Source organism: Arvicanthis niloticus, chromosome 11 (assembly GCF_011762505.2).
Source record: "Arvicanthis niloticus isolate mArvNil1 chromosome 11, mArvNil1.pat.X, whole genome shotgun sequence".
Classification (NCBI taxonomy): domain Eukaryota; kingdom Metazoa; phylum Chordata; class Mammalia; order Rodentia; family Muridae; genus Arvicanthis; species Arvicanthis niloticus.
In genome coordinates, this window is record NC_047668.1 from 56,365,070 (window position 1) to 56,385,668 (window position 20,599).

General features: G+C 46.0%; 1 protein-coding gene across 1 annotated transcript; it reads left to right on the plus strand.

The window, feature by feature from the left end:
* The first annotated feature begins 200 nt into the window (after nt 1–200).
* On the plus strand, nt 201–1,473 carry LOC117717068 (peroxiredoxin-1-like). The gene is made up of 3 exons (XM_034514291.2): nt 201–691; nt 826; nt 1,366–1,473. Exons 1-3 carry the CDS (start codon nt 201–203, stop codon nt 1,471–1,473), a joined length of 600 nt encoding a protein of 199 aa, XP_034370182.1.
* Nucleotides 1,474–20,599: the final 19,126 nt, after the last annotated feature.

Below are 20,599 nucleotides of genomic sequence, written 5' to 3' on the forward strand. Positions count from 1 at the left end.
TGGCCTTGAGTCCCTGGTCTTTATACCTCTATTTTCTGCGTACTGGGTCAGCAGGGATGGACCACCTCATTTTCCTCACTCAGCTCTTCTTTAGTCTCCATCGTAAATCCAGCTTAGAAGACAGATGTTAGGGATGACCTCTTCCTGCGTTCTTACGGTTGGTTCTATTCCTGAGACCTGTGGCTCCACCCTGCTGATAGATGTCCTCAGGAAATGCAAAAATTGGGCATCCTGCTCCCAACTTCAAAGCCACAGCTGTTATGCCAGATGGACAATTCAAAGATATCAGCCTAAGTGATTACAAAGGAAAATATGTTGTGTTCTTCTTTTACCCTCTTGACTTTACTTTTGTGTGTCCCACAGAGATCATTGCTTTCAGTGATAGAGCAGAAGAATTTAAGAAACACAACTGCCAAGTGATTGGAGCTTCTGTGGATTCTCACTTCTGTCATCTGGCATGGATTAACACACCCAAGAAACAAGGAGGAGTGGGACCCATGAACAGGCCCTTGATATCAGATCCCAAGTGCACCATTGCTCAGGATTATGGAGTCTTAAAGGCTGATGAAGGTATCTCTTTCAGGGGCCTCTTTATTATTGATGGTAAAGGTACCCTTCGCCAGATAACAATAAACGATCTTCCTGTTGGCCGCTCTGTGGATGAAGTTCTGAGACTAGTCCAGGCCTTCCAGTGTTGGGGTCCACACTAGCCCCGCGTTGGGGCAGCCAAAATATGTCGCGGCCCAGGCAAAAATGTTGAGGCCTGGGCCAACCCACGTTTGGGTGGCCACTGTATCCCGGCCCAAGCTGCCGCTCCAGTCCGAGGGTCGGGGTTCAGCAAGAGCAAGGGTGAGGGCAGACTCAAAGAATGGAGACCACACAGGGTGTGATTCAATCCCGTTTATTCTTCAGTCTCTCTTCCTCTCTCCAAGTCCCTAGTTCCTAGTCCCTAGTGCCTCCAAGTTCCAAGTGCTAAGTGCCTAATGCCTACTACCTAGTTCTTCTGAGTTCTCTCCCAAGTGCCTGCTACCTAATGCCTAATGTGTCTCATTCTCTGATCTCAGTCTGGTTCTGTCTCTGCCTTTTATATGTCTTACTTCTAAGCCACGCCTCTAAGTTACACCTTTAATCATGCCCTTAGGTCTTGTCTCTAACTCTGATCTCTATACTTCTAAGTCATACTCTTAAGTCACACACCTTTAATCTCACGCACCTTTAATCTCAAGGTATCTAAACCAAGATTATCGGAGTGTGCTCAGCTGTTGTAGGCTATTGTAATCCAAATCACATGTCAGGGTATATGGCTCAAGATGGCTGCAAAGCTGATAGCCGCTTTCTGCTAAAAGTTGGCCCCCAACATTCCAGTTCACTGACAAACATGGCGAAGTGTGTCCAGCTGGCTGGAAACCTGGCAGTGATACCATCAAGCCTGATGTCCAAAAGAGCAAAGAATATTTCTCTAAGCAGAAGTGAGCACTGGACCATTTTTCTGCCAGGCAGCATTGAGCAGCCAGAAGAAAGTCTCTTGTACTACTCATGTTTATACACATGATGTGATGATTCCAGATAAGCCTTTTCTACAGGGCTGGGTGTGGGTAGCCTTTCTTCCACTATTGGTAATGGTCTGAGCTGTGTTTTGGGCAGACCATCTTATATCAGTCACAGAAACCAACCTGTTGATTCTTTTTTTTTTTTTTTTTTTAAGTACCTATTAAACGTGAATTCTGAGGGAAAAAAAAAGAAGACAGATGTTATTTCTCATACATAAATAGAAAGGAGTTGGGGCTGGAGAGATGGCTCAGAGGTTAAGAGCACTGACTGTTCTTCCAGAGGTCCTGAGTTCAATTCCCAACAACCACATGGTGGTTCATGTAATGAACCATCTGTAATGGGATCTGATGCCCTCTTCTGTGTCTGAAGACAGCTATAGTGTACTTTAAAAAGTAAATAAATCTTTTTAAAGGGAAAGAAGAATTAAAGAAAAATAAAGAGCAAATTAAAGAAAGAAAGAAAAAAGAAAGGAAGAGAGAGAAGAGAGAGAGAGAGAGAGAGAGAGAGAGAGAGAGAGAGAGAGGAAAGAAAGGAAGGAAGGGATTATCTATGGACCCAGGCTATTGGACTTGTCTCAGAAAATAAAGGTGTTTACCATTAGATGTTTTTCTGTCCCCAGGGTGACACTTTTTTTAAAGTAGAGTTGTCACGTGGTTTTCCATCTGGCAGCCAGAATTCCCAGTGCTGATTGGGCTGTGGGCCAGAGTTCACGGGGACTGATAAACAAGTGGTTTCCCCCTGTTCCTCGCAGGACTACACCCGTATGGACCACTCACTACCCCTGGAAAGAGAGTGGCTGGGCAAAGGAGCTGTGAGTTCACACCTGTCCACGAGTGGTACCGAGTATTCAGTATTCCCAGTCTATAATCCGAACCCAGAGATATAATTATCTCTGTAGAAAAAAAGCATAAAAATAGTCTTGAAACAGCACCAGCTCACACAGAAAATCCCCACTTCCCCCACCATTGCTTTGGCACATTGATCTATCCTGAGTGGGCTTGGAAGAGGCCAGAATACTCACTTAAGTCTTCTACAGAGCCGTTCACAGGGTCTCCATAGGTGGTTTGTACCCCACTCTCTACAGCTGTGCCGAAGCCAAAGGACAGTGAGTGATGGTTTTCAAAGCTTCAGACCACACAAGTGACAGCTGCAGTGTACTGTGCCCTGCACACAGCACATTGTTAAAAGCTGTCACTGTGTGTTGTCACCAGCTAGCCCTGAGAATTTGGGTTTTATCCTGTGATATAAAACTGTAATCTTGACTAAATGTCACAGTTCTAATGTGGGATTCCAGCTCTTGGGAGACTGAGGTAAGAGGAGCCTGCTGAGAGCTTGAGGCCAACCTTATTTACATACAGAATTCCAGGCTAGCCTGGGCTACAGAGTTTGTGATTTGGGATCTCTGGATCTCTCAATACCTAGCTGTCTCTAAGTCTCACTCCCCATTCCCTCCCCAACCCCCATCACTTGACACTTATGAAAAGTCTGGGCTCTGAAGGCCAGAGCTTTCCCTTTTCAAATTTGCATTTGCTCACTCACTCTGTGTGCACATGTGTGTATTTGAGTGCATGTGCATATGTCATAACACATGTGTGGAAGTCAGACAACAACTTGAAGGAACCTGTTCCCTCCTTCCACCTGTGGGTCCTGGGGCTCAAAGGCAGAGTGTCAGTCCTGTGCATAACGATGTGACCACTGGGCCATCCGGCCATCCCAACCAGAGCTTTCTTGACTGATGATTTAGGCAGTGTTGTGGGACAAAGAGGCTGACCATATTGATTGTTGTTTGGCTCTACAACCTTGTTGCCAGCAGAACTCTGGTTGTCAGGTGTGGGCTCAGAAAGGCTGGGCATGTCTCCCAGTGGAGTTGCCACATTTAGCAATTAAAATATAGGATATAGGGTGGGGGTATAGCTCAGCTGTGGGGTACTCGCCTAGCATGAACAAGGCCTAGGGTTTGATCCCCGACACAGCAAGGATGGAAATACATACAGAGTATCCAGTTAAAACTGCATTTCAGATAAACAGGAAATAGGCAAGTTGGGCATGACCGTGTACACCTGTAATGCTAGCACTCGGGACAGGACAATCAAGAGTTCAACACCAGCCTAGGATGCATAGCAAAACTCTGTCAGACAGAGGGAGAGAAGAGGAGGGGAGAAAGGAATGGAAGGGTAGGGGAGGAGAAGGGGGGAAGGGACAGGAGGGGAGGGGAGAGAAGTGTGCCCTCTTCCTTGGGCACTAAGAACGAACTATGAGCTGGTCAAGCAGAGTCCTCACCCCTCGTCAGGGATGGATCTGAGGTGTGGACACAGAACACAAATCCAGCTGGCAGGAGCTGAGGAGAAATCCACTGGGGGCCTCTGGGAAAGACTTTTCTCCATATTAAAGTCAGAATGGAAGAAGACAAGTGCCTTGTGGGAGCACCAAGGCTTCCTGCCTCAGTGACCTCGTGGTCTTAGGCACTGCAGGGATCATCTTGTCACTAGGAGGATAAAGTCAGAGAGAGTAAGCCAGGTGTCTGTCTGTCTGTCATAGTTCAGCAGTCTGAGGTTCCCTCCCTGAGACACTTTGTTCTGTGACATAGGGAATCTCCTCACTGCAGGAACCACTTTCCAAGGCCTGTTCTGTCCACGATTGCTGGCAACATCCTGAGTGACTCAGCTGACAGGAAACGGGAGCTGGGTCAGCAGGTGTTATCTGGCTGTGGTGAGCAGGCTCTGAACTCAGCCAAAGAACCTTCTGGTAGCCACATGCATGGCACTTCCGTGAAGTCTTCTGGCCTGTGGTTGTTCGTGGCTGTTGTGTGGGTCTTTCTCAACTTCTCACATCTCACATTTTAGGAATGACAGCAACTCTTCAGACTGTGAGGGCGTGAGAGCGAGAGAGATTTGCTTCCTCAGATGGGCTAGCTATCTTTGTTAGCTGTTCTGTGTCTTCAAGGTCACCCACAGCTTTAGAGCACTGAAGTGACTATACCAGGAAGTCTAGGCAGGCAAGCCAACATTAAGAGATGAGTGGACGCTATTTAACAAGTGTGAGTGTGCAGTGAGGGACCTTTAGCCTAGAAGCTGGGGTCAGTGACCCTGAAACAACATTACCTTTTTTTTATGGTTTTTCGAGACAGGGTTTCTCTGTGTAGCCCTGGCTGTTCTGGAACTCACTCTGTAGACCACGCTGGCCTCAATCTCAGAAATCCGCCTGCCTCTGCCTCCCAAGTGCTGGGATTAAAGGCGTGCACCACCACCGCCTGGCTAGCATTACCTTTTATGGTGTCTTTGCTGTCACTTCTGATCACAGTGTAGACTGTTTCATAAAACAGTTTTGACATTTGTCGAGTGTTTTTACTCTACCGTGTTTGTTGTAGTTACTCGTGCGGGTGTAGAATTTATATCAACAACTCCACCACTTTTCCTTCTTTCCTTCTCTGAAGCAACCATGGGTTATCAGTTTGTTTTTCTATTCTTCTCTTACGTATTACATTCCAACCACAGTTTCCCTTCCCCCTCCCCTCTCAGGTTATCAGTTTCTTGTGTATGCCTCTGGAGTTTTGTAGGCCTTGGAAAAGCACACACATGTACACAGCTCCTTTTGAAACGTTTTGTTTTGTTTTGAAATGCTGGAGATGAACCCCAGGGTCTGATATGTACTAGAAAAGTGAGTTATGTTCCTAGCCCTAGAATTCCATTTTCTGGGGTGGGGGTAAGTAAGAAGAGATAGGTGTGTGAAAATGATGCATAGTGTCCCTTTAAAAAACACTTATTTATCTCTGTAGTGTGATTGCATATGTATGTGGGTGCACACGCCAGAGATCAGAGGACAACTTGTGGAAGCTGATTCTCTCCTTCCATCAAGCAGATTCCAGGAATTGAACTCAGGTTATCTGGCCTCATGGCAATTGTTCTTTCCAGCTGAAAGGTCTCTTCTGTCTCTGGCCTGGGATACACAGTGTTCTACTGAATGGATGTGTCACACTGTATAAGCCAGGGCTGGAGACTAAGAGCTCTCACTGGTCCAGAGGACTTGGATTTGGCTCCTGACACCCACGTTGGGTGACTCCAACCATCTGGGACCAGGAGAACTGGAGCCCTCTTCTGGCCTTCATGGGTTCCTGCATACGGGTGATACACACAGCTGACACATAGGACCTTTAATGCTCACACTTGGGGGAAGTGGATCTCTGTGAGTTCAAAGCCTGCCTGATCTACAGAGTGAGATCTAGGACAGCCAGGCCTACACAAAGAAGCCCTATCTCAAAACAAAACAAACAAATAAAAAACCCACAAACAAATAAATAAAAATAATTTTTAAAAAGCTTATTAGCCAACTCTTTTTGACAGTCTAGAGGATATAAGCCATGTTTTTTGGCTGGCCAGCTCTTTCTGAACACTTCAAATGTTTTACTCTGTAGATCAGGCTGGTCTTGAACTCATGAAGCTTCACCTGCTTCTGCCTCCAGAGTGCTGAGATTAAAGGTGTGCACTATGAGCACACTCGGCTATGCACACTTCCTCTGCCCAGCTGCACCCAGAGTCCTTCTCTGAAACAGAAGTAGAACCCAGATGAAGGAGCTTCCATACAGGGCTTCCACTTTTTTGGTAATGGTGCCACCTGGCTTATGTGAGTACCTCCTGCACAGAGGAACCATTAAGACTCACAGCCAAGTCCCCGGTGTCTGGGCTCATGACAGCATGCAGCTCTTGGGCCCAGGACAATGTTCTGGATGTTTTAATCATCAGGCTATTTCTGAATGTGGTTTATGGCTTTATTTACAGGGTCAGCACTGAACCTGCTGTCCTGTCATTCCAAGAATTAAACAGTTTTTAAGTCTTCAACCAGTTACACCTGCTGCTTGCAAACAAGAGCCCTGTCTGAGCTAGGCATTTTTTTTTTCAATTTATTTTTGTAGGGGGAAAGCATCTGACGATTCTCCTTGCATACACTTCTGTGCCAATGTGTGTAAACCTACATTGTAAAATTCTAGAACACTAGAGCTGGAGATATGGCTCAGAGACTATGGAGCACTTCTTGCTCTTACACAGGACCTGACTTCCATTCCCAGCACTCAGATCTAGATGTTTACAACAGCTGCTGGGAGGAGTGAGCTGGAGGAGGAGGAAGAAGAAGAAGAGGAAGAGGAAGAGGAAGAGGAAGAGGAAGAGGAGGGGAGGGGGAGGAGGAGGGAGAAGATGAGAAAGAGAAGGAAAAGGAGAAGGAAGAGGAGGAAGAGGAGGAGGAGAGGGGAGGGGGAAGGGGAAGAAGAGGAGGAGGAAGAGGAGGAGGGGAGGGGGAGGGGAGGGGGAAGAAGAAGAGAAAGAGGAGGAGGAAGAGGAGGAGAGGAGGGGGAGGGGAGGAGGAAGAAGAAGAGGAAGAGGAGGAAGAGGAGGGGAGGGGAAGAAGAAGATGAAGAGGAGGAAGAGGAGGGGAGGGGAAGAAGAAGATGAAGAGGAGGAAGAGGAGGGGAGGGGAAGAAGAAGATGAAGAGGAGGAGGAAGAGGAGGAGGAAGAGGAAGTGGAGGAGGAAGCGAGGCCTTCTGAGTAAGGAGCAGTAATGGAGGTCTGAGAGCAGCTACAGGAAAGGGGAGGTCTTTAGAGAAAACAGTGGGAGAGCCCAGAGCTCCAGGACAAGCAAGCTCGATTCTCCTTGCTTCTACTTCAGAGGACCTGAGTTCAGCTGTCACAATGACAACCACCTGTAACTCCAGCCCCATGGGTGCAGCGCCCTCTTCTGGCCTAGGTGGATACCTGCACACACGCACACAGACAGATGCACATACGCATACATTAAAATAAATCTTATAACAATTCAAGTTAAACAAATGTTCTCCATCTGAGTCAGCTTGCCTCTTGGAGGTTCTCAGCTACAGCACAAAGGAAGTGCAAGGCTAGCGCCATCCATGTTTTGGTGCTGGGGACCCTTGTGGGCCATCCGGACAGAGCAAGGGCTCCTAGAGACTGTCAGAAACTCAAGAGCAAAGTTCATAGGCGGTAAAAAGGAAAGCCACGTGTGCTTGGTTCCGGGCCACCCAGGAAACGTAGTTTCTAGTTCTTTCTTGTTTGTGTGTGTGTTGAGGGAGGGGTAGTTTCTGTCCTATCATTATTCAGGACAGTAAAATTGAGGCAGGGATTCCATGTGTAGTCCTAGCTGTCCTGGAACTAGCTCTGTCGACCAGACTTGCCTGGAACTCACTGAGCTCCACCTGCCTCTGCCTCTGAGTACTGAGATTAAAGGCATGCGCCACCACCACATGGTTAAAAAAATATTGGGGGGGGGGCTGAGAAGATGTGTCTGAAAACAGCTACAGTGTACTCATATAAATAAAATAAATCTTTTAAAAAAAGAGCTTTTTCAGTAACATTTCCCCAACTCCCACAAATAAATTACCAAGTATGGTAATACATACATTCTCTGTTGGTTTGTTTTTTGTTTTTTTTTTGTTTTGTTTTGTTTTGTTTTTTGAATCAGGTCTCACTATGTAACCCTGGCTGGCCTTGAACTCTCACAGATCTGCTTGTCTTTGCCTCCTGACTGCTAGGATTAAATCCACCCATATTCAAGTGACTCTCGGCTTTAATCTCATTCTTCATTCAATAGGCAGAGGCAGGCAGGTCTGTGGGTTCAAGACCATTCTGGCCTACATAGTGAGTTCCAGGCCATCCAGAGCTACATAGTGAGACTCTGTCTCAAAAAAGCTAAACCAAAGCAAAAATCTGCAAATAAAAAAAACTGAGAATTTTCCTGAAGAAGATGTATGTGTTGGTACACACCTACTACATACACAAAAAGCACAACTTAAAAAACAATCTTAAATGGACTAAGCAGTGTGTCCTGGAGCTACCATGAGTGATACCCAGTAACACAAATTCCATGTTCCAATGTGGAAACAGTTTCACAGGTTTACAGAATAAAGAAAGTCACAAATCAAGGCAAGTTTAAAACACATTTGTGGGTACATTAAAGAGGCAGGCACAGAGAGATTGGGGATGCTTTCTATAGTCCCAAGATGCTCTCTGATGACATCTTAGCTTCGGGGTTGGTGGAAGCTCACGGTCTGCTAGGGTTTTTGTCTATTAGTCATAAGGTGTTAGTTCTGACACAGAGGTGGGCGAGAAATGGCTGTTTCGGAGGGCTAGACCAGCCCAAGAAAAGCGATGATCTTGGGCCATGAAATCTCTTCACTGCACTGAAGTCCTTATCAGCTTGTCAGTCTCTGCAGACGGTTTCTGTGCAGCCTTCACTCACACCTGTCGGTGGTGCGAACACACGGGAGGTCAATTCAGAACTGTGACTTTAAAACCAGCCTGGGCTCCACAGCGTGTTCCTGTCTCTAAAGCCAAGAATGGCAACAGCAGTAACATTCAGGAAGATAACGCCTTTGTCAACAGTTTCCAAAACCCAGAAGCCATAAAAGATTGAAAATTTTGTTTTCATAAGATTTTGTTTTGTTCTTTAGTTTTCAACTTAGATTTTAATTTTCATGCATATATCCTCTGCCCGAGAAGTGAATGCTCTCAACCACTCCAGTCCCTGATTTTATTTTATTTGTTTGCCTGTGTGTGGTTTTTATTTTTTGATACAAGGTCATCCGTACGCTAAGTAAGCCTCGAACTTGATGTTCTGCCTCTACCTCACAGGCATGCACCACCACATCCAGCATGATAAAAGTTCAATGTTCTAGCTCAAGCTGGATATTTAGCGAGCACTAGCCATAAAAGAAACAGATCAGTTGGAAGGGAAACAGACAAGGGAGCTAGTAACTTAAGACAGTGTGGGCTTTCATCAAGCGGGAAGCCTGCTGGGGAGGGTCTCTGTAAGAATCAGATCCACTTACGGTGGCTAGGAGAGCTTCCCGGTCCTCCAGACCTGGGCCCTGTTCCCAGCACCCACACTGAAAGGGTTAAAAATTTCCAAAAACTCCTAACAGACTGAACAGAACCAAGAGTGCAGGTCAGCTTGGTCTTGAGCTCTGTGTTTCAGGAACTTGGCTGACCACAAGATAGATGGCTGATTACATACAGGCTCTTTGAGAATAGCCTGTACAAAATGTTCCCCATGACTGTTCCTTGGACCCTGTCACAAACTAAATAATGGGCTGGAACTTTCCACAGGTACTCTCCAATAACCCTCCTTCACGCCCCCTGGGTTGTGGTTCCCCCTACCCTGAGTTGTGGCTTTTGGCTTTAAATTCTCTCTGTCTCCAAAGCCCTGGGGTCAGACACCATTGCCCCTGCGTAGGCTACAGGTCTTGACCTCAACATGTTGATCGAAATATACCTCTTGCTGATTGCATCAGGTTCGGTGTCTTGTGAGTTAATGGGTGGCTGCTAATTCCTGAGGCTTGGGTGAGGTTCCCCCTTCGTGGCAGCCTTACAACACCAGGGAGCTCATATCTACGTAGAATGTCAGTTCCAGGGACTCTGCCAGCCTCTGGCACCTGCACACGCATGACTCACATAAGCTCACTGAGGCACACACAGAAGTGTGTAAATAAAATCCCCTTTTGACCTAGATTGGCCAAAGAATGGTGAGCCATGAGTAAGGGGTTCGCAGGGGCCGCAGCAGGAATCTATGAAAATTAGTTATTGGAGCCCTGGAATGTCGGTTTCTGTGGTTTGGGGAGTGTGTCACTGTGATTCAGGAATTTTTAAGAGTAGTGTAGCTATGACTGCTTGCTACTCTAGAGGGCAGGCATCATTCTCCTAGGTGGTTCAGAGGCTCCACGAAGGCTAAGCACTCAACAGTCACTAACTCACTAATTGCTGCTTACTTGCTTTAAAAGGAAGCTTCTCCAGCCAAGGCTGAACATACTTAGAAGGCTGTTTGACAGCATCTTCATTTAACAAAACAACAATCGCAGGTTCCCTCTAGGACCTATGAGCTTCTGAGCTACAGACTTTCTCTAGGTTTACAAAATCAACTGTGAATTCTCTCCTGTGAAGGAGGAGGCCTCGGTCCAAGCAGAAAGCAATCGATTGCAGATGTAACAGTTACGTCCCTATCTATCGCACCAGGGGCCACAACTTGCCTGGGAAGCCAGTCTTTAGCATTCAGCATTCACCTTTGGTAATAGCAATGACTTTTCTCCCTCAGTAGCGAGCACAGTGCCTTCTCACACTAGGAAAGCCAGTCAGTAGGGAAGAAGCTTTCAGGTCACTGGGCTGCAGCCTCCCCACTGGTATGTTTTAATTTGTACTTGTTTGTTTGTTTGACTGTGGTTCTGGGGATCAAATTCATGTGAGGCAACCACTGTAGCAACTGGACTACACTCCATCCCTGTTTTGTTGTTTTGAGGCAATCTGGCTGACCTGGTACTTACTATATAGATCAGCCTGGCCTCTAACTTTTAACCTCCTGCCTCAGCTTCTGCAGTACTACTGGGATTACAGATATGCTGTAGCCCAGGCTGGCCTTAAACTCCCTATGTAGCCAAGAACGGCCCTGGACTTCTGTTTCTCTTGCCTCCACCACTCTGATGCTGGGACTACACATGTGACATTGTATGTAAGATGACTTTATCATAGTCTCATTCATTTGCCCAGGCTGGCCCTGAACTCACGCTGAAGCCCAGGCAGACCTTGAATTTGTGATCCTCCTGGCTCAGCCTCCCAACTAGATAGGATTACAAATCTGAGCATCCAGAGCCAGGTTACCTTTTCTTAATAAAATATTGAAACGAGATCTGTTGTGTATCACCATGATATTAGTAGATTTACAATATTGTGTGGTGATGTATGTCGAAAGCATATAAAATGTACTTTAGCTGGGCCTGATGGCAAAGAACTGTAACCCAGCTGGTCAAGAAACTGAGCAAGGCTGGAGAAAGTTGTCAAGAGGTCTGACTCCTACTGGTGGCTCACAACTGTCTATAACTACAATCCCAGGGAAACCAGCGCCCCCTTCTGACTCCCACAGGTACTGCACACAGGTGGTATACAGACATACATGCAGGCAAAACACCCATATACATAAAATAAAAACAAAATTTAAGACCTTTAAATGTTTCAAAAGAAGGAAATTGAGGGAGGAGACCAGCCTGGGATAATTTTCAAGACCCTATCTCAATGTAAAAAAATAACTTAAAAGAACTTGGGATATAATTAAGTGGTAGAGCTTATGCCTAGCATATGAGTACATTCCAATCCCTAGTACTACAACATAAAGAACAGCTGTAGTTGTCACGTTTAACCTCTAGAACACCCTCACCTAGATAAGACCTGGAAGGTAATTTAAACCCTTCCCTGATGCCAGTAGTTACTCTCTCCAATGGAGATGTCATTGTCTTTCTGACTTTCTATTTATCACTTCTTTGTGTTAAAAAAAATAAAAAGAAAGGTTTTACCACCTTTGTACAGCATCATAAATACTAGACCTTGATTTTTTTTTTTTAATTTTAAATTTTAGACTGTCTCACTAGGTAGCCCTGGTTGGCATCCAACTCCCAGAGATCCACCTGTCTCTGTCTCCCTAGTGTCCACACTAATGGGTGAGCCACCACCTGGCCTTTAATTCTTCCATCAGCAGAGCTAACTACCCCAGCCCAAGACCGAGAGATGGTACATTTTGGGGTGCTCATCCCAAATTTGGAATTCTTCTTCTTACTGATTCAGCATAACCAAACTAAACCCTGAAAGGAGGGAGAACACCCGGGCTTCTGCTCCATCCTGGAATGGGGGACAGCCCTCAGCCCAGTTTAGCATTGTGGAATCTAGGCTGGGAATTTTGCTCCTCCTCTCTGAGAAGGAGGGTCCTGTCTGAATGATCTTAGTTTTAATGCTTATGTTTCAAAACTGTTTTCTCAAAAGAATGTTGTTCCACATTCTATGCGGGCTCCCCTGCTCCCTCCCTAGAGACTGAAGTCGAGTTAATTACTGACAGTTGGGTCTAGGGAGACTTCATGAATTTTACTCCTGATAAAACTGAATTTCCCCTCTTCCAGCGGCTCATGGGCGTCTCTAACTTGCAGTGAGCTTCTCTCGGCATCTTATCGTCCCTCTCTGTGTGTGTCTCATGTTTTCCTTCTCTAAACTAAAATGAACAGGGCCATTAACAAATCACTTACAGATATAAAAGAGTTCTTTAAACAAATGAAACCAGTTTGCAACCATCCTCCACACCTTCTTGGGAAGAGCCTGACTTGCTCCCCCTACTGGCCAGAACTTGGTGTGACTTGAGGTAGGAAAAACCAGAGAAAAAATCATGGTGCCTAAGGGGGCCTGATCCAGAGACTTCACCTTTCCAAGGGGACACATGTGACACTCTGAGGATCTTCACAATAAGAATTCTCCAGGAAAGACAAGAGGCCAGCTTTACTGCCCCAGTAGAAATAAGCCTCTCTCTCTCTCTCTCTCTCTCTCTCTCTCTCTCTCTCTCTCTCTCTTTGTCTTCCTCTCCCTTCCTTCTTTCTTTCCTACAGGGTCTCACTACATAGCCCTGGCTGTCCTGGAATTCACTCTGTAGACCAGACTGGCCTTGAACTCTCAGAGATCCACCTGCTTCTGTCTCCTGAGTGCTGGGATCAAGGGTGTATGCCACCACTGCCCAGCTCTATTTTTAAAGATTTTTTAAAATGAATTTTAATTACATGAAGGTCTGTGCACAGGGGTGCAGGTAGTGCACCAAAGCCAGAAGAGCTGGATCCCCAAGAACTGAAATTACAAACAATTATGAACCACCTGATGCAGTTGCTAGGAACCGAACTCAGGTCCTCTGGAAGACCAGTACATGCCCTTAACTGCTGAGCCATCTCTCCAGGACCAACTTTCTTTATGGATATTTGGACAATCACCATTAGTGTGGAAGAAGACTGAGACCTAATGTAGCTGTCTCTTCCTATCTTTTACCCTGTAGCCTTTTGCGACCCCAAGAGTAACTGACTGGGCATGGATGAGAACAGGGACCTTCAGAGGTGGAGAATTTTCTCCCTCATTTGTTTCACCTCAAACATCAGACACCTTCCTTAGCTGTCTCTGTCAACTGGGAAGCCTCAGAAATCAGGTCTGGCTGAGGGCCTAGTACATTCTTGTTAGTCATTTGGGCAGGCTATTTTATGCTGGGCCCCACTCCCCTTCAGACAAGACTGGAGATCACCCTAAAGAGCAGGTCCTTAAGCCAATATGTAGCTTCTGGGGAGAGTAGAGTTCTATCTTAAACGACAGGCTCTGCTCACTTTGACCTGTCCACTTATGGATAAGCCCAGGCAAGAACAAGAGTAGTTTCAGGAATGGAAAAATATCTAGGGTACAAGCAGTAACATCAGGCACCAGGACTGCAGGCCCAGGAAAGTGTAGATGGGGAAGGGGCATCTATCTGACCATCACAATGTCCCTCATCAGAGGCCAGAGCCTCCTCTCCTGACAGGGCTGAGAGATGGAAAAAGGGATAGGTGAGCCTCTACCAGTCTCTCCTTTTATCACTTTCAACTTGCAGGTGGACATAAAAACCTCCAAGGTTCATCTGGGCAGTGGTGGCACATGGTTTTAATCCCAGCATTTGGGAGGCAGGGACAGGTAGATCTCTGTGAGTTAGAGGCCATCCTCACAGAGTGAGTACCAAGATAGTCAGGGCTACACAGAGAAACCCTGAGAGAGCTCCAAGATTCTTCCAGGCTCCCCACCAACTTCCCTCCTGAACATCTGGAGCAAGCTAAACCCCCAAATGCATAGAAAGAAAACCCTGGCCTTTTTCTCAACTCATGCATGGCCTGAACACCCCCAACCCCACCCCAGGATGACTGATTTGGTGGGTTGGACTCATCTGGAGACCACTCCAATTCGGTATGATTCAGTATGAAGGTAAGATCTTCCTATGTGGGCCAACAGAAAAAAAAAAATCATTTCCCAAGAGACAGACTCCCTCCTCGATATCCTGACTGACTCGGACTCAAGGGCCTAGAGGAAAAGACCAGCTGTGCAAAACCAAAGTTACCTTTTTGGGCCTTGTCGTGTCAAAAGGAACCAGACCCTTAGGGTTGGCACAGTTCTAGTCTATTTTGGACTTTCTGTTTCCCCAAATCCTAAACAGATACACGAGGGAATTTTGGGAACCACAGGACATTATAGAATTTGGATCTAGCTAGCTATCTGTATCAGGCCCTTTAAAAAAGATTTGTTTTTAGTATTCTTAGTTATGAGTAGGGATGTCTATCTTCATTTGGACACCTGATTGAGAATTCAGATGCCCATGAAGGCAAAAGGTGTCACAGGTCCTCTGGAGCCAGAATTACAGATGTTTGTAAGCTGTCTGGCAGGAATGCTGAAAAACAAACTCAGTTCATTTGGGAAAGTAACAAGTGCTCTTAACCACTGAACCACCCTTCCCATATCAGACTCTCAGGGAAGCTGTCAGGCCCTGGAAGCTACTAAGGCTGAGTGGATCTCTGAGTCCCAAAGAACCATCCCAAAACTTATAAAGACATTAACTGAGACTCCCACCTTAGTCTTACCTGCATGAGACTGAGAGACAGGGTATTGGTTTGGAAGTAATTATCCAGCTCATGTGCCCTGCAGCACAACCTACAGCTTACATCAGCGATGAATTAGACAAGGAAGGAAAGAAATTGGCTAGATGTTGCTGGGGGACTCCAGATCCCCACAGCCGGAAAATTTACCCTTGGGCGCCCCCTCGTGGTTCATAGGCTATTCTCAATTCTAAGGATGAAGGTGGCAGGCCACTTAAATGTCAATAGTCCCTCATGTTGGAGGGACCTAAAATTACTCTCAAGACCTGTCAAAACCTGAATCCAGTTTCCTACCTGACAGAGAAGGAAGGGGATCCTCCCCAACTTCACTCCTGTGAGTAAGTCCTTGTGGAAAGCGTCACAGACCTTGATTCTCAGATCAATCCTCAGGAAACCCCAAACTAGTCCTTTGTAGGAATGAAGGAATTCAAAAAAGAAGAAATCTGATAAGCAGGACACACAGTAGTCACTGACTCTGATGTACTCAAATCAGGACAAACACCAACAAACTCTGTTGTTCAGCCAGCAGCGCGATCGATCTCACTGGAGTGCTGTAACTGTCCCAAGGGGAAAGAGCCAGGATCTTTATGCAGATTCCAAATATGGCTTCCCCATCTTCCATGCCCATGAGGGCATATGGGATGAGAGATCCCTCTAACTGCAGCTGGGGTCCTATAAAGTCTTCCTGAGAAATCATTAGGCTCCCGAATAAAGCCCTTTTGCCCACACAAATGGCTGCAATCCACTGTTCTGGACACCAGAAAGGGAGTGGTTCAGTGGCAAAGAAACAGACTAGCTGACCATGAGCCAACAGAGCTGCCCTGGGCACATAGAATATCCCATCTTCTGCAGGAATCTTTGCTGCCTCTCAAGAGATCCAAAACTCTTCAGAGGAAATGTTCTTTACCTCTGAGACCAGGTGTCATCTGGACCCCTCAAGATTAGTGGCTGATACCTAATGCCATGCTACTCCAAAGGCCCAACAACGGAAAGTTTGAAAACCCCTACATCGGCTGTATTCTGAGGAAAGGAGAACACACCCTGTTTGTTTGTTTGTTTGTTTGTTTGTTTGTTTTAAAGGATGCTTACAGGGTAGGGCTTAAAAGAAACAGTCAAGTGGTACAGGTATGTAAGACGTGTCTAAGCCAGTGTTCTATTCCTGTAGAAGACACCGTGACCTTGGCAACTCTTACAAAGGACAACATTTAACTGGGAGCTGGCTTACAGTTTCAGAGGCTTAGCCGATTGTCATCATGGTGCAAGCATGACAGCATGCAGGCAGACACAATGATGGAGAAGGAGCTGAGAGTTCTGCAAAGATTTGCAGGCAGTAGAAAGAAAGAGACCCTAGCCTTTGAAACCTCAAAGCCAGCCCCCAGTGACACTTGTCCTGCAACAGGGACATACTTCCTAATCCTTTTAGATAGTGCCACTCCCTGATGATCAAGTATTCAAATCTATGAGCCTATGGGGACCATTCTCATTCAAACCATCACAGAATGTCAGAAAAATAACCCCCAAACCAGATGTCCCCAGCACCCAGGCACCCAAAGGCATGCACAGAACCTGGAGAAGACTCTTGCTGGATTTCACTCACATTCCCATGGACTCAGTGCCAAATAATTCCTGGTTTCTGCAGACTCCTTTCCAGGATGGATAGAAGCTCTGCCATATGACATAGAAAAAGCCCCCGGGAGCAACAGGAGTGCTGCTCTAAAATAAGTCCCCAGTTGGGCTACCTAAAAGTGTCCAAAGTGACCACGGGCCTCCTTTCAAGGTAAACACTGCTGAGCTCGGCTGAAGCCTTGGGAACTCAACATCATCTGCATGGCACTCGGGATCATTCAACATCACCTGACTGCCCCGGTTCTCTGGAAAGGTGGCAAAGGTTAAAGGGCACATAAGAAATAACTGAAGAAACTCAGTCTCCACGAGCTCAGGTATTGCCCCTGGTCTTCCTCAGACTTAGAAATTCACCTAACTGCCAAGGTCCCCTGCCTGCTGAAGCTCTGTATGGGAGGCCATCCCTCACTAATGACCCTGAAACATTCAACTGAATTCCAACAGATTTCAACAGAGGCATGGATATGACTTCCCAGGGAACAAAAGGGACCAGCCTTTTTCTGTCTCGAAGACATTCTGCTTGTCATAAATGCCTTGCCCACCTCTCATGGGAGTATCTGTGTCTCTGGTCTCAGTCTCTGTCTCTCTCTCTTCCTCTGCCCCCTCTCTCTCCGCCTGCTACTTTCAGATCAGATATAAGCGGCCTATGCCCGCCTGCTGCCATGCTCCTCACCATGGTGATTATGAACTAACTTTCTCAAACTCTCAACAAGCTCCCAATAAAATTCTTTTTTTTTTTTTTTAATAAGTTGCCTTGGTCGTGGTATCTCGTCTCCTCACAGCAACAGAACAGTAACTAAGACACCAGTCCAAGAGCTCAAGACAGTAATGTATTATTTGAGTGTTTATTGTTAAACAGTTTTTCATTTCTGATTATGCTACTATCAAATAATAATATAACTAATTAATATATTATTAAATAGTAAATATATTTTTGCTATACAGTAGTGTATTCTATCTCAATGTTTTATGACTTCAAGCCAGGCACAGTGGTTTATTCCCATACTCAAGTGGCTAAGGCAGGAGAATTATCACGTAGCCAGGCAGGCTAGACTTAGCTACATACTAAGTTCCTAGCAAGCCTGGGCTACAAAGAGTGCCTCCCCGCACCCCCACCCCCGCAAAAAGATATTTACTTCTATGCTCATGAGTTGAATTATCCCACACTTTCTTTTTCTGGTTGAGAGTCTTGATTATGTAGCCCAGGTTAGGCTGAAATTCACCGGGTAGCTCAGACCAACTTCAAATTCATGATCACTTTGCTTCAGTCTCCTTGAATACTGAGGTTAGAACATGTGCCAAGACCAGATGCACTCTCCTCATTTATACTCGGTTGATGCTCTTATAAAAACATATTTAAAATTTTCGTACTTTAAATGTTTGAGGTTTTTTATTTTCTTTTTGTTTTCGTTTTTGTTTTTTGTTTTTTGTTTTTTTTTTTTGGGGGGGGGGGTTGGTTTTGGTTTTGGTTTTCCAAGACAGGGTTTTTCTGTGTAGACCTGACCATCCTAGAATTCACTCTGTAGACCAGGCTAGCCTCAAACTCAGAGAGATCAACCTGTCTCTGCCTCCTGATTGCTGGGATTAGCACCACCACCACCATGCCTGGCTGTTTGTTGCTAGTTATATTTAGTTGGTTGGTTTTTTGATATGGGTCTCACATAGCCCAGGCTGACTTGAGATTCACTTTGTAGCTGAGGATAACCTTGAACTCCTGATCCTCCTGATCCTGTGTTGCTGGAATTACAGGCATGCACACCACCATGCCCAGCTAATGGCATTACAAAGTGCATTTAGGAAGGGTGTTATTCTATGCTCACTCTGATATCATATATGTAAGTCTAGAATTAATTATTCCTTGAAGAATGCTGCAACAATGATGCCCTGCAGCCTGGGGTTTTCTTCAGGGTAGATTTTCTTATTTCTTGAGTGGAACTACAACTAGTCTCAATGGCCATGAACATGTTATTTTGAAAAGTTCTTCCATTTTGGTTAAGTGGTGAGAATTCCAGAGACCAGAGTAATTAGCATCCCATAACTAAAGCCCAGATTCCTGCCAGACCACCCTCCCTGCACCCACACCCCACCCCTGCAAGCCCCTGGCCAGAAGAGATGGTTCAATGGTTAAGAGCACTGACTGCTCTTCCAGAGGTCCTGAGTTCAGTTCCCAGCAACCACATGGTGGCTTACAACCATCTGTAGTGGGATCTGATGCCCTCTGCTGGTGTGTCTGAAGACAGCTACAGCGCACTCACATACGTAAAGTAAAAAACTAGTTATTTAAACAAACAAAAACCAATTCTGAAGCTGCTAAAGCTGGACACAGGGCTCTGTGGAAAGAGAGGCACTGCGCAAGCGTGAGAGCCTGAGTTCAAATCTCTGGCATCCACATAAAAATCACACAGGGGCGGGACAAGGCAGCTCAGTCAGCATTCCTTAGTTGCCTATAGTTCTTGGATTGAGGCCTCATGGAGATGTCGTTTGTGCCCCGCACCCACTCCCATCCACTTTGGCCTGTCTGTTTTTGTCCTTGTTCAGCTCTTGTTCTGGCAGTCCTGTGGGCGAGACTTAATGGGTATAGCTTCTGACATTACCAAGAGACAAAATCTCACAGCAAACCCCTGATCCTCTGGCTCTTACTGTTGGCATTTAGTCTAGGCTCCGCCCCACAGTTACCTGACTCACTATAAAAGGGGCTGTTTGCCTCCTCTCTCTCTCTCTTGCCTTCTTGCTCTGTCCTCTTTTTTACTCCTTACCCCTTCTCTCTCCATGTGCTCATGGCCAGTCTCTTCCTCCATCTCCTCCTCTTTGTCCTCCTCCTCCTCCTCATCCTCCTCCTCCTCATCCTCCTCTTCCTCCTCCTCCTCCTCCTCCTCCTCCTCCTCTTCTTCTTCTTCTTCTTCTTCTTCTTCTCTCTCTCTCTCTCTCTCTCTCTCTCTCTCTCTCTCTCTCTCTCTCTCTCTCTTTCTCTGTCTCTACTACCCTCTCAACTCCCCTTCCCATGTCCTGAATAAACTCTATTCTATACTATATCATCGTGTGGCTGATCCCTCAAGGGGAAGGGATGCCTCAGCATGGGCTTGCAGAGGCACCCCCTTCCCCAACACCTAACTGCACATCCACCATATTCCACCTCTCCCTATATTTTTATAAACACAACACACAGTTGTGTTTATAAAACATAGTCTTTCCACACCCTGAGCCCTAGGTGCAGTGTTTCACAGATCTATCCTTTGGGACTGGGTTCCACAACTCTGCCTTTTAATTGGCTGTGGTTTTCTGTAGTGGTCTCCATCTGTTGCAGACAGAAGTTCCCTTGATGAGGGTGAGAAATGAACTTATGGGACTGGTCCCTGGAGGAGAAGATGGAGTATTCCTGTTTTTCATTCTCAGGACCAGTTAAGGGTCTGGTCCATGGGTGTCCATGGGATTGGGAGGAGCCATGGCCCCTCTCAACTCCCTTTACCAGTTCCATCCACTCAAGGATATGTCAAAGGCCCTGCTTGACTATGGCTTCCCCTAGAAGCATAGAGGAAAATTCTCCTCTGTGTTGAGCTCCCTCTTTTTAGAGTTGTCACTGGTTAGAGTCTACCCAGCGGGTTGTCCATTACCTTCCTGAATAAAAGGACAGGTGACTCCCAGGGCTACAGGACATTGAGAGATGCTTAAAGTCCCCTGGGACCTAGTTTACCTTGGAAGACGAAGGGCAATATTGTCCCTTTTAATTCCTGTCTACATTAGGAGAGTCCTTTAAACATGGTCATCGAATATCAAGGTTAGTAAGGCAGTGCAGTACTTTTAACCACTCTGTGATATTTAGATAAAGCTTAGGGAAACTTTTAAAGACATCTTGATTTGCATTCCCGAATCTCATCTTCTCCATATCAAAAGTCTGTTTGTGTTTGCAAGGTCCCATATGTTCCACCATCCAGAGCCGTGCTTTTTGTTTGAAATGAGTGCCTGGTGCA